The sequence below is a fragment of the Labrus mixtus genome, chromosome 16, assembly GCF_963584025.1.
Source record: "Labrus mixtus chromosome 16, fLabMix1.1, whole genome shotgun sequence".
Taxonomy (NCBI): domain Eukaryota; kingdom Metazoa; phylum Chordata; class Actinopteri; order Labriformes; family Labridae; genus Labrus; species Labrus mixtus.
Window position 1 is genome coordinate 4,587,554 of NC_083627.1, and position 16,137 is coordinate 4,603,690.

A 16,137-nucleotide genomic window follows, 5' to 3' on the forward strand; every position below is an offset into this window, starting at 1 on the left:
ATGGAAAATGCTAAGCTATAGCTCAAGCCTTCCACATATCAGGGTTTTCCTCTTCTTCTACTTTATTTGATGTTAAATTGAATATAGTTCAGTGGACTGTGGCAACATGAAAAGTGCATTTTCTTGTTCTTTCTTTCATTTTTTTTCATTTAAAATGTGCCATAGAGAGCGAACAGAGCTCAGGTATTTCTTCTGATTAATCACTCTGCAGGTGGCTTCACTGATGAGTCCTTCCTCTTTGCTTAAAGGAATGCTCATCAGTGAAATCAGCTGGTCCAGCCTTGTCAGCCCTCCATGGTGCATGATTGGATTAAAAGATTCATTTTAAAACTAATTGGCAGATTCACTGATAATGACAATAGCCATCAGTAGCAGCCTGTGGTCTTTCACTCTGTCTGTCTTACCTTGCTCGGAGTGTTTTCAGCTGCTAGCATGCTCCTCGGTGGGACCTGGTAGATGTCTTGCGCGGGGGGAACCTGGTAGATGCTCTGCTGACTCTGCTGCTGTGGACTCTGGAGGGACGGAGGCACCTGGTAGATCCCTTGAGACCCCGAGCCCGCCTTCTGCTGATAGGCCGAGCTCTGTGGGGAGGACTGGGCGGCGCTGGAGGAGGCGTTGGAGGCGGCCGGCGACTGAGCCTCAAACATGGGTCCGATCAGCAGCTTCAGGCGATTGCCGGGGGCGATGCCTTGGCGGCCGTGCAGGGAGCAGAGCCACCATCCCTCCAGGCCCCCTGTGTTCTGCTCGATGACGGTGAGGATGTCCCCTTTGCGGAAGGCCAGCTCCTCGGGGGACTCGGGCACGTTGTCGTACAATGCTTTGGCCATCAGGTTCTGAGTAGAAAGAAGAGAGGAGGCATAGTTACACATCTGACAAGAGGGAGGCTCCTGACGTCTCTTGAAGTTCTTCTTAAAAGGATTGACAAATAAACCTGTTAAAACCCAACGAGATGTACCAGGATGTAAACTTTTTGTCCTGATTAAAATAAACACAATATAACAAGTTAACCAGGTAGATTTTAGAAGTTAGCTTCCTTTAGTAAGTGCTAGGCGAGAAGTTTCCCTGTTCTAGTCATCATACTATATCATATCAGTGGCCGTTTAAAAAGGCTTTAGTGAATGACATGCTGGCGAACGTCTCTCTGCAACCTCAAATTAGCATGCCGAGTAGCATTAGCCCCCAGCTTTGCACCAGATGTCTTTCAAACCAATCTGAACTTGATGGGATTTTCTCTGCTTGCGCCCCGCTCCAGGGCACAGTTATCTAAAAAGGCCAGCGCAAGGCTGAGGGATAATGACTCCAAAACCACAGATTTTGGAGATTGGGAAAGCCCCAGAGTGTGCCACTTGTGTGTCTGAGCCGGGCGTTTAGGACTAATTGCCTCGGTAAATGCATCAATCTTTTCCCTCTTTCCTTAATTCATCCAGGGAAGGAGTTAACTGAGCATGAATACTCCTTTTTCAGCCGCTTTGTACTCAAATAGAAACAAACTTTAACTGGTGGGAGCTGCCTCACACAATATCAGTCCTGTACTTTTATCTATGAGCGCTCCATAAACACAATAAGGGATTAACCGCTCGCGCAAGGGCACGTTATCGTGAGTTAATGATAGGAGGGAAGGGAGGCCGTTTGTTATTCAGTTTTTCCATGCTTGTCGTTGGTTTGTGTAAAAAAAACAAAAAACTCAAATTTGATTATTTTTTAGAGTAAAAACAAGTGACGCATTTCTTGTTCGTGCACAGTTATCGCTGCTGCTTCTGCTCTAAACTGTGAAAACTGTCTGAGAATGAAGGTGACACTATAGAGGAACAGCAGAGTCCAAACCACACTTTAAATCTTAACAATTCTACAATTCACTTAGCAGACGCTTTTATCCAAAGCGACATACATCAGAGAGTAAGAATAACACAAGAATCTAAGAAAGGATCTAGAAAAAACAATGTCAGTAAGAGCAAACGATCAGCTTTGAGTCTGATTGGACACACAGGTGCTGACAGGAAGTGACCAGAGGCAAAGCACAACATTGAGGGCAGTTCTTGAGAGCTCTAATCAGTATAGAAACCATCTTATAAGTCGTCGTTATCAAACAAAAACCATCGTCACTACCATTATCATCAATAATATGGAGACCATCATCATTAAGTTAGTAGGTATTCATGAAAGAGCTGGGTCTTTAGCTTTTTCTTAAAGGTGCAGAGGGACTCTGCAGATCACATGGAGTTTGGAAGTTCATTCAACAAAGAGTCACTTTGCAGCAAAGTTTGCAGGATTAAATCCACTAGAATCAAATGAAGAGAGATGAGCAGATGCTCAAATTTGATTCCTTAGTGGACATAAAGCTACTTGCATATTCGGACAAAACAATGAAATATTTCTACATAGAGGGTTTTTAGAAAGTGGCAGATAACTGTCAGTCAAAGCCAGCTTCTGCCTTTCTTAATCAGAGAGATAACCGCCTCAGTGTGGGAATCAGGAAGCTCACCGTGTGGCTTTCTTGAACCCTCGCTGGCCTTCCTCTTTGCTACCCGTCCAGTTCCCATGTGAAACTCTCTCTGCGAGTAACATCGTTATCTCTCTCTCTCTCTGAGGGCCTGGCCTCCCTGGCTATTGTCTAGAGTACACTGTGTCTGTCGGGGCCGTTAGCCAGCAACACCCAACGCACAATTACACCCTCACAATCACCCCTGCCACGGCCACCGGCTCAGCTAGCTGCAACAAGGTCCATTGTGACCCCGAGAGGTTAACGTCGCCCCAATGAGGTGTCTGCTCATTCCAATAATTTGATCAGGGCTGGCAGAGGCAGCCACGAGGAAACTAAACCACTGATTACTGTGAGTCCAACGGCCGTGATAAACAAGGGACACGTTTTTAAAATCAGCACAGACATTGAGTCTCAATGTTTAAAACATTATCGTGTTCCTTATCCTCAAGTTCTTCTTTGAAAGGTTTTCACATGATAAGTGTCTACTTAGCCCGTCGGAAACAGGCAGGCTACTTGTGTGATCTAGATTAAATAAAAGATGAGTAGTACGTGCCTCTGAAGCAGAAACCTGTTTGTGTAAGTGGTTTTAAAGAGGCCGGTTGTCCTGCTGTGGTCACCTGCTCAGTGTTTCTCAGAGAGAGATTCAATCAGCTCACAGACACCGAGCAGCACACAGTACAAGTATAAATGTTAATTAAAATTAAAAATGATATAATATATTATTATTATATAAAATGATATAATGTAAAAAGTATAGAGGTCTTTAAATACACATAAATGTATTAATGTTATCGTTACAGTTAGTGTACAGGCTGCTGTGTCTCTACTCATAACAGATATCTCTGCAACCAGCTGCTGAATCTGGAATCCACCAATCACAAAACCAACGCGTGCAACTTCTGAAAACCACTTTTTCCGATGGCACGATTTGCAGCTGGTGGCAGAAAGAGATGTGAGAGAGACTAAACCACACTGACACACTCATCTACACCGTACTTCTAAAAAGGCAACAACATCTAAGAGACAAATTCATTCAATCATTTAAACTCCTAAAGATTTGTGTGTGTGCAGACAGCCTGACGTTACTCGGAATGTTTCCCACCGGTCTCTGAGTACATTTTCAATGTTCAAAGTAAAGGTGAGCTGATGTGAAAAAGCAGCAAAAGAATATTCAGGAAAATGTAACACCAGTAGGAGGAGGTGATGACGTCTGTATCCTGCGGCCGCTGCACGACCATAGTGCAATCTCCGCTCTCGTGATGAAGCTGCTTCATTCTGTTTTTCTCTTCTCTTTTGTTGATATCAGGAATATGTCGCACTACAGGGAGCTTTGATTTAAATGGAAAAAACAACAGGGATAGTCTCCCGCTGTGAGAGACGTGTGTGAACAGCCAACTCAGGACGATTTCAGGGGAAGCCTGCCTTGTTGAATTTTTTTTAAACTTCAGGAGTTATTCCTGAAAGCAGGCGACCGGGCGCTCTGCGGACATGGGAGGGACGCCATTCTCCATGTTGAGAGTGATTGTACTCTTAGATCGACTTTGAAACTACTATTATACGACGGAAAAGTGACATAATCATTTACAGCCCTTATACTGCTATCAAGATAAAGACACGGGCTGACATGATGAACTACAACGATCAGTCACTGATAGTTTATAAGTAAACCACTCTGCATGTGGCCATTTGCAGACTTCAGGCGTGGGAAATATCTGTCTCCTGCGGTGAGTCTGGGGGACCACAAGGACCCAAAAGAGACACATTTTCACACATTAGCTCTCCTTGTGGTTTTTGTTTTATTGCTGCTGAGCTTGTGAGGAGGTAAACACTCAGAAATTGAAACCCTGATCACTTTTATAGCACCTCTCTGACTCTAAAGAGTGAGTCACAGCTGTGGTAGATTGGACTTCATGATGACTGAGTGATATTTTAATTCTGAACTCAAGGGTCATGTGAAACAAATATCTTATTAGCTGTGGATGCTAACAGCTAACCATGCAGACCGTTTGCTTCAGACCGGCAGCACTGTTAAACTCTCAGCAGGTGAAACTGAATATTAAACCAATGCGTCTGATCTCATGGTGTAAACATTACTTAGTCACAATCCGGTGACTTTTCACCCACCATTGGTCCTCCTCTAAACACTGTAAACACATGTGTTTGCAGTTTGTCAGCGTGAGGCGGGCAGGCGGAGAGGCCCCTTCTGCTTCTGCCACAGATGAGCTTCCAGGAAGTGATGTGTTATAAGCCAACGAGGCGGTGTGCTGCTTGGAAGCGTTTGTGGTCCTGACCTCAAATTTCAATAAATAACACAGGCTGGCAGAGGTGTAAACAGACAGTAAAATAACACCCTGCATATAGTTATGAAGACTTTTAATGGATTTGCCTTTTTTTGCAATATTTCACAAATGTATAGCCTGTAAGGAGCTTTTCCAAGGCTGACTCACTCCGTATGCTTTAAACTTCTTCTAAAAAGATCTATTTTTGGAAGAAAGTTTTGTCAAATTCACATAATTTTTTGCACTTGACTTAATTTAGTTTTATTTATTTATCCATGTCTTCTTCATCTGATGTTGAGCTGCAACAATAAGTTAATCGAAACATTTTTCATTAATTCTTTGGGGCTCAAATGTCCCAAAAGTTGAGCTGGTTAAAAAAAATACAACAAGGTGTCTCTGCAGAGGATTAGCTCCCTCACTCCATAGGATGATGTTCATATCTAAAAGAGCAAACCTGATCTTTTTTGTTGTTGTTGCAGAATAACTCAATTATTTTTCATCCAATTAAATGCAAACAATACACAACTTCCAAGAGCGCAAGGTCAAGTACTGAAATGTTTAGTCTAACAGTCGTAGACCCAAAGACATTCAGTGTATCATGATATTAAATAGAGACAAGCAGACTGATTATTGAGATGTTTGTGGATTCTCAACGAACAGACAAAACAAACTCTGGCCGACTTGCTGACATCAACTGATCAGACTCAGAAGAGTCGATAAGATAAAAAGAATTATTCAGCTCCCACACACACTTTTATCTTCTATTAAAGGGCTCAAACTTCACTCTGCAAACACAGACCCACTCATGACCTTGTCTGTTTTTGTCATTACGACGTTAGGAATCGTGCAAAGCGTAGCAGTCTGAGGCTCACACCTGGGACACACAATCCAGCCTGCAGGCCCAGCTGTGTGAGCCCCCCCCCCCCCCCCCCGAGCCCCTCTCTCTCTCTGCTCTGACTCACTCACGTCTATATCAACAACTTTTTTTTTTTCCTTTCTCCACACCAGCGTCTCGCCTGAACACAAACTGTATAAACGTCCTCTTCATTCATGTGAGAGCCTACGCTGACCAGGCCAAAAATACAAACTTATGTAACTTCACCGCCTGCCCCGTTGAAAGGTTCCAACCTTTTGCTTTCAGTACGAGCTCTCTGGGTGGGTTCTGGCTCTGCCTCTCTGGGATTCACGTCAGGCTACTAATAATGAACGTGGCTTTGGCAAACAAGCGTGCACATCCACCAAAAAAACACAACCACACACAAACAGAAGCGTCCCCGGGGTAACGGGAGCAGCAGCCCCGCTTTCAAAAACAAACACAACGTGCTCCCCGTGCTCCCCCCCCCCCCCCCCCAAAAAAAAAAAGTGGTACGCTCCGTCTGTGAGAACATCACGCAGTACCTCGCAGTGTGAAAAAAATCCGGGCGGTACCACTTCAACACGTGTCCCGGGGGTGGTTCTCGCGGAAAAAGGGGCGAAGCAGCACACTCATTTGGCCTCATTTCACGTGGTTAAATATAGAAAATAATTATAGTAATGGCGGTAATGAGGACCTGATGACTTTTACGAGGCGTTCCTGGGAGTGCGGCATGCTGCGGGTGAGAGCCAGTTCAAATAAATGGGCCGTGTGAAGGGCTCATGGGAAGCGGTTCAGGGCTCAGAGTGCACGGTAATTTCTTCATTTGGACAGTTTTCCAGGAGGCTGACCCCTCTGATTACAGCCTCCTTACGAGCCAGTGGCCGCGCATTAACATAATTACACAGCAGGATCGGTGAAACTTCGCCTTCCTCTATTTTTGAGCGAGCACAGTGGAAAAATGTCACAACTCTGTGGAGCTTTTATTTTAAAGCCTGTAAGCTCACAACACACGCACCACCACCACCATTGATTGATTTATTATACAAGCAGCTGTAGACCCATAGTTGTGACACAGTTACAGTGGCATGAAGAGAGTCACCCATTAATATTGGGCCTGTGGTTGTAGCTAATCATTACAAAATCAAAGCATAAATATTCCTATTTTATTGAACAGAAATAAACCACAAAACATTTTCATAATCACTTAATTAGGTAATCAAAATCAGACTATGGTTTAAAGGCTCAGGCCTTTTAAAAGTCACTCTTTGATACATCAAGTGAACTAAACGCCTTTTGGTTTGAGCAGCTTACGTCGGACAAAACGTGACATTTTCAATTCTCAAAAATGATGAGTGTCATTTTCTAACTCATTTCTGATGTTTTATGGACAAAACGAGAAATCAATTAAATAATAACATAACAGTCAGAGGATTTAATAATGACAATAAATCATTTTTCCACCATTAATAATAAAGTATATCATAAATTAACCATTTTGTTACGTCTTCAACATCCCCATGAGAATAATTTTGTTTTGTTTGACTCGTCATTGTTTGACCTCTGATTGAAAAACCCAGCACACTGAGCTCCTCCAGTCCCACAGAGAAGAGGCTCTATTCATTGTGCCGGGTTGCTGAATAAAAGACTATTGTGTCCCCCAGTGTAAATATGACACCCACCACCTTCCCTCCCTCATTTGTGATTCACGAGGTGCAGCACTGCGAGGAAATCTACACGCCCTGGAACAGCATCAGTGTGTCTGGGCGACCATCCCTTTTAACAGGAAATGATGTGCCATGTTGAGTCTAACCACACTCACTGCAAGCTGTGACAAACCACTGGCTCAAAAACAACACAGCCAAGAGCTAAGATATTTGTTAAAAACGCATGATTAAACCTGAATCATAATAAGGGAGTTCACCTGAAAACAAAAGTAGAAGTAAGAAAATGTTGTTTCTCTGTAAAGGCTTCAGGTCGTGTGTGTTTCCATAAGATTTAGAAGAACTACAGTCATCAGTTTTCAAGGCCAAGACTCAACAGAAAGTAATTATATAACACCTCAAATATCTGCTTTTCAAAGTATTACTGTAGCTGCTAAACAATAGCTAACATGCTAGCAAGTCACTTTAGTACTTCATTCACAATAACTAAAAAAGCAGGTAATAAAAACATCTCAATATTGAGTAAACAGCTATCAAAGGAGGAGCGACCATCTATTTGTTTGCTATGGATAACTGAAGAGAAGTAAAACAAACAATGCGAGCTAGCTAACTTGCTAACTGTGTTTAAGCTAGCTAGTTTCCTCTGTTGACATCAGGATGATGATTTTGCAAATTTCATTAAAAAGACACATCTCTATCAGACTCTTGTCTCGTCACTCAAACAGATGAGCGTTAAACATAAGCTGATGATTATAACAGCTATTATGCTACATTAGCTTTCTATATTTCGGTTAGCATTGTCACGACAGCTTGAATGGCACATATCAAAAGTGTGGCCGGGCTTTAACGACGGATCACTAACCCTGGGAGATGTCTTTAGTGACAAATCCAGCTCTCCTTGAGCTCTTAAGAGAGTGTTAGCATCTATTAGCTAACTTTTTAGCTAATCTCCTTAGGGTTGTTTCTAGCTGAGCGTGCTGTTTTCAGTTAATAAGCTCTTTAAAATGACTAAACACAGCATGCTCAGGAAACAGCAGATAGAAAAAGTGAGCAACTAAAGCTGGTGGTGGACAGTAAGGCGCAGGAAGGATTTAAATATTTTGTACAAGAGTTGGTGGAGACCAAACACAGAGATAAAAGGAAAATGAATACATAAATAATCAAACGTTTATTCATGTGAAAATTACAGAACTCTAAAGAAATGCTTTGTTTCTCTTTCTTTATCGGGTGAATATAAGAAAGTGTTTGCTATCAAGTTAGCAAATCAACATTTAAGTGTTACAAAAGATTGTTTCTGCTGTTATCGGTTATGTTCAGATATTGTATTTCTTACTGATTAGCTAGCCCTCCTTTCATCATAAGTGATTTTTGTTATTGAAACACAAGGTGAAGTATCTCGTCTTAAGCCCAAATATGATTTCAATCCGGCAGATAACGAAAGGTAGGTGATTATGGAATAAAACAGGGGCAGGACACAACAAGTCAAAGGAAGTGATGCGAGGGAATTCTTGGGTAAAAAAAGAAAAATGACTGCTCTCTTCCCGCTCCTTCTTACTCAGTGCATTCATCATAGTCGTTTTATTTTTTTCTACTGTGACATTAACTACAAGGTAGCCTTACATAATGCCCTTCTCTGTTACCGTCCCACTCCTTAGCCTGAAGCATTTCCTGCCTCCCGCAGGACCCAAAGAGATCCAGGCTAGCACTGACCTCGTCTTATCTTTACACATATTGGACCCCGTCCTGAAACACCAAGAGCAACCTGTAATTATAAGTGAAAACCACACTGGAGATATTCTGTCAAATGTGTATCAAATTCTGTGAACTGGAAGAGCTGCTCGGCCAACATTGCTTCTCATATTTCTGCTAATTCATTCTGAAGCAACAACACGTCCTCGAGTTTGAGGACTGCTGAAGTGTCTTTGAGCAAAGCTGTGAATCTCTGCGAGCTCTAGGGACTTTGTTTAGTTGCCGACACTGGCCTTTGACCTAAAACAACAATTTACTGCACCCGAGGGGTCAAAAACCATCAGCAACAAACACAAAAACAACAGTATGGATGGTATTCAAGGGGCCCCAGCCAAGAAGTGTTGGCAGAGAAGAGCGATGGATTATTTCCAAGCTTGGCATTGATGTCAAACGAGGGTACATAAGTGCATGGTGGTAACCCCAAGAGACGGGAGCTAATCCCTCCGGGGGGGGGGATAGCCGAGATGTGAAATATGTTTCATGGTATCTCTGCAGGGCCACATTGAATGGTTTTACATATAGGAATAGCCAATGAGATGGAGATTCACTTGTGTGTCCTCCCGATTTCACGCTATGCAAAAGATGTCATTGATACAAAAAGTTGAAAGACGGAGGCTGCCATCTTCCCCCCTTTGACTCATGAAGGGGGGGTCGGAGATAAAAGGGGAATCTTTTGTTCCTAACATGGAAAAGACTGACACATTTTAATACCTAAATGCTTTAGAAACAGCTAATGATGATACTTTGTTTCATTTTCTTTTAATGCTTTGGCTAAGTGATCAGCTAATGCATCTTACTCTTGTTTGAAATGTATCGAGCATGGGAATTGTTTTTATTTATTTTACTTTAAAGGCTTTATATGTGATTTTTCACACTTAAATATAAGATAAATCAAATATATCCTCTGAAAATAACTCTGTGAGTCATGACTGTCTACAATGGGTGTAACACCCGAGTCCCACTGTCTGTGATGTTTTCAGAGTCCTATCTTCACTTTGTTTACATCGCCCGGACGACGGCTGACTCCTCCCCTCGAGTATGAAAGTTGTTTAATTGAGGGACTAGAGAAAAGAAGAATAACATACTGTACTCACTGCTTAACTGTGTTTCTAGATCACGCTCATTTCAGGTAAATTTACATGCAGTGTGAAGATACGAGCAAAATAAAGATCTCTAGCATTAGCATGCTAACACAACAATGCAGCGTGAGTTGTTTTGGTTTCATGCTGGTGCTCAAGGGCGACATCTGCTGGATCAAAAAAATCGCATATAAAGCCTTTAAAGTACGGCCAAAAAAAAGGCAAAAAATATAATAAATTACAGTCAGAAGATGGAATGGAAAATGCTAAGCTATAGCTCAAGCCTTCCACATATCAGGGTTTTCCTCTTCTTCTACTTTATTTGATGTAAAATTGAATATAGTTCAGTGGACTGTGGCAACATGAAAAGTGCATTTTCTTGTTCTTTTTTTCATTTAAAATGTGCCATAGAGAGCGAACACAGCTCAGGTATTTCTTCTGATTAATCACTGCAGGTGGCTTCACTGATGAGTCCTTCCTCTTTGCTTAAAGGAACGACATCTGCTGGATGAAAAAATCGCATATAAAGCCTTTAGTGGAGTTACGGAAGAAGCTACACCTTGGCTTCAAAATGACAATGAAATATTTTACATTTGTCAAAAACAGATGGTTATTTTCTGCTGACTCGCTCATTTATTGCTCAATCACAAAATTATATAAAACAGAGATAAGCTGTAAAACACTAGATAGACATCTTAAAAAGAAAAACCAGCTTGGACTTTGAAACCAATCAGATGAAACTAATCTTTTTTGGCACGCAACCTTTTGATTAATCCACAATGAAATGGTTCCATTTAAAAACACCAAGCTTTGACTATCTATAGACATTTAGCGGCAGTATAACTACTGTGGTTACGAGTCCCTAAACTGGGACATTTGAAAAACACCATTGACCCCAGTCCTGAAAAACAGAAACAACATTTTTGGGAACAATTACCACAAATGACAAAGCTCCCTTCCTGCCTGCATCTTGATACTTTCATGAACACTTCCAGCGTATTGTCTGGACACACAACAATTCTTCTCACCCTTGCTGTTCTGAACCGTAGTGGTTTCTGCAGCTAAGAAAAAAACCAATGTTAGAATAGAGAGTCTACTTCCTGTTTCCACCGAATCACAAGTATGAGTTGATATTATCTCCGATGTGCTTTTCTGAACTTCTGCATTGATCATTTCAAAATAAAAACAAAAGTAGCTGCCTTAGTCGTTATTAACAAAAGTCCTCTTAACACATATCTGACTCTTGGTTGTGTGTGTGTCGTGGTATTTTAACACTTTTCCTCCCCTGTTGCTCCCAGCTGTCGCACCTCCTCTTATCTGCCAAGAGGACGCGCTCTCCTCAGGGTCGTTCAGGCTGACGGAGGCCTGCTACATCTTTTAGAGACGACCCTGCAGAATAGTTGGCATTCCTCAGGGGGAAGGAACAGGGCGGCGAGAATTATTTCCGCCAAAGGTCAAACATGGAAATGATTATGCACATTGTTGCTGATGTGCAGTAGTCTCTCTCTCTCTCTCTCTTCCCCTCGCTCGCTCTCCCCTTGTCTCTTTGGCTGAAATGAACACACAATAAAGTCTGTCTCCCCGCTGACCGTTTTCAAATGTTAATGGCTTGCTCATGGTGCGAGGGCGCAGCGGGGGGATGGAGGAGGGTGGAGGGGAAGGCTATTCATTCTCGCTGGGGGGAGAAGCCCTTCACGCACACTGAAAAATCCTGCACAGGAGCAAAGATGTGGCACAGGGGGCAAGCAAGTCTGCTCTAAAAAAAAACAAAAAACGCTGAAATAACGCAAAATCACAGCATGAAGATACCACCACTTCTTAACAGGCACCGCGGTGGTTAAATGGTCGATGGGACGGCTTGTGAAAATAGGAAAAAAAAGCTGTTTTTTTTTTACGGCCTGAATGTGTGCTTTAAAACTTGCAGAGGTTTCCCTAAAAAGGTTAAACAAGCAGAGGAAAAAGGGGATTGTTCGCCCGGTCTGCTTTCAGGAGAATACAAATGTGTCTCTCTGCGCACACCCCAGAAGAGAAAAGCTGCAGTATCCCGATGTGCCCTGCCGCCACACTCATTACTAAATCTAAAGGGGGCACCTTGAAACAATCATGTGCATCTTCCGAAACAGCCTTCCCACGCACAATCGCATGGAATGCTCTCATTCTCACGGGGGCGCTCCTCGACCTCTCTGCCCCCATCCCCCCCCCCACCCCAAAAAAAAACCCTCCACCCAACTCTGTTTGCCCTCTCCCCCCCCCACAACTTCCTCTTTCTTTCATTTTCCGCAGGACCCTTTCAGCATCACAGATCCTCCTCCTCCCCCCTCCCTCTCAGAACAATGTCTGCCCCGCTCTCCTCCAGACCTCTTTTTGCTTTTTGGACCAGAGCCTGGAACCTGAACCCATAAAAAAAAAAAAAAAAAAAAAAAGAAACACTGAGGAAAACACACACACACATATATTGGCTACAATCTGGGTTCACCTAATCATTCTTCTCTGCGGTTGTGAAGCTATTTTTGAAACAGTTACGTCAGCTGCGGAGGAATGAGTTAAAGGTTGTGGAAGTCACCAGGCAAGAATGTGCAAATGACGACTACTTCAACTTTCTATCAAAACACTTTTTAAGGTTTTTTGTTGTTCATAGGTGACCTATGAAAGACAAGCTTTCCCTTCACACCTGAACACCCCCCTCCTCTGATGTCACAGGAATGAGTCTGGCTGGATTCACCTCAGGACATGTGACGGCTGGGGCGCACAAACACAGGAGCGACCTCTTTTAAGCCTCTGTTGAATCATTAGCACTCTTGCGAGGGGAGGAGGAGCTTAATATAGCTGTGAATTATTCATTGCGGGCTGAGATCAAGAGGGGATGCTGAGATCTGATAGTAATCTTTGACACTATTTAAACAGACTTCTGACCGGCGAGAAATTTGGAAAACGACGTGACGCTTCACCTTCTCTTCTCGGTGCCTGCGACCTGAAGTCCTCAGGTGCTGTTGCATAATTCAGAAATGTTAATCATAAGCAAAAGGCTCTCTTGCATGGTTTCTATGCCCTCCCTATCTCGACTGTATGTGCTATAAGCAAACAAAGACAAATATAGTGTTACATCAGAAGGGCAGCTGGAGGGCGATAACAGCATGTTGTCGATCCCAGTTAGAAACATCCACTCATCAATCTTCTAGTCCGTCACAGTCCAGCTTGTTTCCTCCCCTGAAATCCCTCCTAACGCACCCAAACACATCACCACCACTCTCCCCTTCTCCACTCTGTTAGCTGTGTACTTGGACAATGAGTCAGTTTTAGGGAACATGACGCAGATACACACAGCGTGGACGCCCTCCGATCACCGCCACACCCGCACAAAGAGAGTGACACCGAGGCCCCGAACACATGCTTACAGCTTGAACTGTGTCCGAGAGAGTCCGGTGCCAAGAATCTGGGAAAAATAAGCCACTTCACACTTCTGAAAAAAAACAGCTTGTGACGGGATGAGGCCAGTGCCCTCCAAACCCCTGAATCATCCAAACACTTAGCACAGTTTTTGCATGAGAGAGAGAGAGAGTCCAGATTCCTTATATGGTGAGGCTGACTTAGAGACTCAAAATCTGAGAAACCGTCTCAAAGCAAGGGGGCGCAGCATGTCAACATCCCCAGAAGTCAATCCAAAGCTTCCTGTAAGCTGACATTGAGCCGAATCAAGCTGTCAATCACATGAATAAATCCCGATGACGGATGAGACAGAGCACCTGATTGGCTACGTGCTAACCAGAGCATGAAGTGACTTATATGATGATGATGATGATTCATTTGAATTGAAAGTGGAAATGATCCAATCCAGAAGTGGAAAAATGAAGGGCAAGCTTTCTCTTCTAAGAAGTTGCGATATTGTTGCATCAGTGTGATGATGTTTTACTCACTTGATAACCCCCCCCCCAAAAAAAATAGACTTTCCCTTCAGGGATTTTTAAACAGTGATTCAATTGAGCTTCAAAATGTAGTTTATGAAAGTAGATTCCTCTCGTTTTAGTGTGAGTACAAAGTCTGATATCTTTTGGGATTTTAAGAGGGGCAAAGTGTCATAATCTACTCGTTGACATATTATGATCAATTTAGAGTACAATAAAATGGGTACAAAACGATCGGCTAAACCATCACAGATTCAAAACTTTTAGCTGCAAACCAAATGAAGTGTGTTTCTTATTGTCGCAACAAAAAAGTGATTGAATAGGAATCTTCACACTGATTTAGGCTACACTTTGTTTCATCCAAATGACAGAACAAATGGACAAAGAGGGGGAGCTTTAAATTATAAGCTCTCGTACTTTTTCATAGTTGCTTATCCAACGACACGTTCAACCAGGGGCGCCGCCAGGCTCTCCGGGCCCCACGAAAAGATATCACATTGGGCCCCCGACCATGGCCCAAACTAACCCGGAAAATGTCTATTCACACAAATGACCCGTAAAAAAAAAAAACTTTGAACAACTGTGCTTTGTTTTACACCCTGAAAACAGAAGATAAATAACCACTGTGATATTTCCTCATAGTTTAAAAAATTATTTAAACTTTGTAATATACACACCTTTTCAGACAGTTGAAGTGGTGGTGGTGGGGGGGGGGGGGGGCCTTTGAGACAAGACTCCACATTTTTTCCAGAAAGGAAAAATGAATGTTTGTTTATTTATTCAGACAATTTTAGTGATCTCAAATTTGGATGGATTTCAGGCCCATGAAGGGCCCCCCTCCCCACTGGGGCCCTGGGTAGTCAGTCCCACTTATTTTCCCCCAACGCCCCTGCGTTCAACCACTACCTCCTCACTCTTTATGTGCACAAGGGGGACTGTTACAAGTCTCTGAGCACAGAGGAACATCATATTTACAGCATTATTTTGAAATCTATTTCTTCCTATTGAAGGGGGGGGGGGGGGGGTGCAAAGGGGCATGCTGTGGTGTAGTTTAACTATCTACGCCCCTGTGATGGCAGTAGAATTAATGTAGCCTGAAGGCACACATAACAGCCTTACAGAGAACTGTGACACTCAGAGGCATATTCTCACACGGACATCCTTCAACAAGAGTCACTCGTACAGTTTCCTCTTTTTTTAAGCATGGCACTTTTTTTGAAACAACAACCCGGAGACGATCATTTAAAGCAGTTGTAGGTTATTCGTCAAAGTTTAGCAGCTGTCACTATCGCAGCTCAAACGTCGACACGTCTCACGAAGCCAGCTGGTCGTGGGCTTTAGTATAATATATATATGAATAAATAAATGACATTAAAAAGAGTCAGGCAGCAGAGTCAACCTGTGTGCCGCTTCACTTACTTTGTACTTCATCTCGCAGCTCTTCTTCGTGACTCCAGTGGAAAAGTGAGAATTAAATCCGCTCTATCACATCTGTGGACTGACTGCGTGGAGTTTTTTGTTTTTTTTTTCTGTGTGGGTTAAGCAGCCATCCAGAGCTTCATCGACAGGAGAAAACACGCAGGTAGAAAAATCTCACTGCTTCTCTCTCTCTCTACTCCTCTAAAACCCAGACTGTGGCACAGCTCACCACATTGACGGTTCCAACGGCTCGTTTGCATAAATGACGCTGATTGGTCGGAAGAAACATTCTGATCCCGCCCCCTTTAGCCCCCCCTTCACCCTATCGCCTTGCGCGCTTTCAAAACTGACGTCATTTTAACAGACTTACAAAATAAAACACTTTGAATCTGTTTATCTGCAACAACGGAGGTGTTTATATGGACATATGCATTTTATATATAATTAGAGTCATTTACACTAAACATTTAAAACAAAATACATAAACTTATTCTGTTATTTAATAATAGCCTCATCATTTCCTTTCAAAATTTGGAAAAGCTGTTTTGCTGGTGGTACCATTACAGCATACACTGAACTGCTTAAGCACTTATTTGCAATCTAACATAAAAGGTTAATTGTTTAAGGCCTACTTAAAGGCTTTATATGTGATTTTTCACACTTAAATGTAATATAAATCAAGTATCTCCTCTGAAAATAACTCTGTGAGT

The 16,137-nt window shown here is 42.7% G+C and overlaps 1 protein-coding gene across 1 annotated transcript in view; it reads right to left on the bottom strand.

Annotated features, from left to right (window-relative positions):
- nedd9 (neural precursor cell expressed, developmentally down-regulated 9) overlaps positions 1-15,652 on the bottom strand; it is a 34,433-nt gene extending 18,781 nt beyond the window's left edge. The window contains exons 1-2 of the mRNA XM_061058869.1: positions 15,428-15,652; positions 405-833 (exon numbers count right to left, since the gene is read on the bottom strand). Coding sequence (XP_060914852.1) covers positions 405-833; positions 15,428-15,439 — 441 coding nt within the window. The 5' untranslated portion in view covers positions 15,440-15,652. The remainder of the gene's footprint in view (positions 1-404; positions 834-15,427) is intronic.
- Between the last annotated feature and the right edge of the window lie 485 nt (positions 15,653-16,137).